Source organism: Lycium barbarum, chromosome 5 (genome assembly GCF_019175385.1).
Source record: "Lycium barbarum isolate Lr01 chromosome 5, ASM1917538v2, whole genome shotgun sequence".
NCBI classification, from domain to species: Eukaryota; Viridiplantae; Streptophyta; class Magnoliopsida; order Solanales; family Solanaceae; genus Lycium; species Lycium barbarum.
Genome location: NC_083341.1, coordinates 80,764,086 through 80,765,965, shown reverse-complemented (window position 1 = coordinate 80,765,965; position 1,880 = coordinate 80,764,086). Strand labels below are relative to the sequence as shown.

Below are 1,880 nucleotides of genomic sequence, written 5' to 3'. Positions count from 1 at the left end.
TGCAGTATGCTCTGTCAGAACTTTCAATGCCATTGGAGAAAAGTCATGAATCCAACTGTCACAAAACTCCCTCAGCTGTCCTACTCTCTTCATCATTTTGACTATTATTTCTTCAAGCATAGTTATTACAGTCTTGTGCCTTGCAGCCAGTATCCAAGAGTTGAAACATTCAGCCATGTTGTTGTCTATAATGTCACACTTTGTGGTATATTTCATGTAAACGTTGCTCCACCTTTCGGGGTTGTAGTACATCAACTTATCAAGACATTCTTCTCCCAACAGTTTCATGCAGTCTAAGTTCTCATTCAGCTGAGACTCAAAAGTTGACTTTGCACACCTCCAGAAGCAATTCTTCCTCTCAAGGCCTCTGTATTTTTGGGACCAATTGGCTAAAACATGCCTAGCACACATTCTATGTTCAACATTGGGCAGCTGCTCTGTTATGGCACTTTCAAGACCCTGTGAGGAATAAAAAACAGGCAGTTAGTAAAGTAAAAGAGCATTAGGGTAAAGAGTTATGAAATGGAGTGAATTCAGCACTAAAATCTTACCTTCTGCATATCTGTTATAACAGCAATGTCTGTGCCATCTCACAGCTGAAGATCTTCCTTTAAAATTCTAATAAACCAAGTCCAATTGTGCTTGTTCTCAACCTCAACTACTGCCCAGGCCAGTGGTATCATCTGATTGTTTCCATCTTTACAAAGAGCAACAAGTAATTGACCTTTTGAGATTCCCTTTAAAAAGCAACCATCCATACCAATGCACTTCCTACAACCAGCTAAGTATGACTTTTTCATTGCATCAAAACATATGTAGAATCCTCTAAACATTTTTTTTCCACCTTCAAATGTCTCATCACTAATCCTAACGACACATGTACTACCTGGATTTGATCTTAACAACTCATCCCTATAATCTAAAATCCTCCCAAACTCCAAAACATGGTCATCCCTCAACTCAGCTAAAACCTTGTTTCTTGCTCTTCTACACACAGTTCTACCAACATAAAGATCCAACTCCTTCTTAATGAGCTGTTGCAACTCAAAAATCCTAATGTTTGGTTGTTCCTTTATTCTCTCATTATAGTGACTAGATAAGAATTTGGTATTGCAAAGCTTGTTCCTATTGGTAGGGTCACACGTGTGAATTGGATTATAGGTCTTCACCACAAAGTTGTTAGTCCTAGAGTCAAGACTAGCAAATAAAAGCCAAGGACAACCCTCTACACACCTAACCCTTACCCTTGTAGCTTCATTAATACATTTTTCAATGGCAACATGCTCATGGACTGTATACTTGGTAACTGCAGTTCTAAATTCATTAACACTTTCAAATTGGAGGCCTGTTTCCCACACTATTTTCTTGGAGGTTTTATCAAACACAACTCTGTTTTTCACCTTCCTTCCTTTTGCTTTTACTCTCTGTTCAACTACTCCTTCATCATCATCAAATATGTCATCTGGATCAGTCTCAAAACTGGCAGCATCATCTGAGGGGTAATAAGGCTCATCACCAGCCAACTTACCTTCCATGGTGTCTCTATTACCACCTTCAGATTCATCATACCCCACATCTGGCCCTTTTAGTCCTGAACCTAACTTAACATGTTCAGGAACAGGAGCTCTTTCACCCCTCTTCCTTCTTTTTCTTTTTCCAACTCTCTCTTCCTCCCTAAAACCCCTTAGCTCCTCATCTACATCACTCTCACTATGTACTTCTCCTTCATCAAACAATCCATCTAGGTATGAATCTAAATCACTACCAGTTTCAGAAAAATCAGGGATAACCCTAGTTTGTTAAGATTCAGCAGTGGTATGAGGGGCAGGAATAGATTCATTAGTAGTAGCAGGGGCAGGATTTGATGCAGCAGCAGTAGT

At 39.5% G+C, this 1,880-nt stretch overlaps 1 protein-coding gene across 1 annotated transcript; it reads right to left on the bottom strand.

The window, feature by feature from the left end:
- Nucleotides 1-590: 590 nt before the first annotated feature.
- Nucleotides 591-1,535, bottom strand: LOC132639517 (uncharacterized). Its single transcript, XM_060355960.1, has one exon. It carries the CDS (start codon nt 1,533-1,535, stop codon nt 591-593), a length of 945 nt encoding a protein of 314 aa, XP_060211943.1.
- Nucleotides 1,536-1,880: the final 345 nt, after the last annotated feature.

Coding starts and splice junctions, on each gene's coding strand:
- LOC132639517 (XM_060355960.1), bottom strand. CDS start 1,535: ATGGAAGGTAAGTTGGCTGGTGATGAGCCTTATTACCCCTCAGATGAT.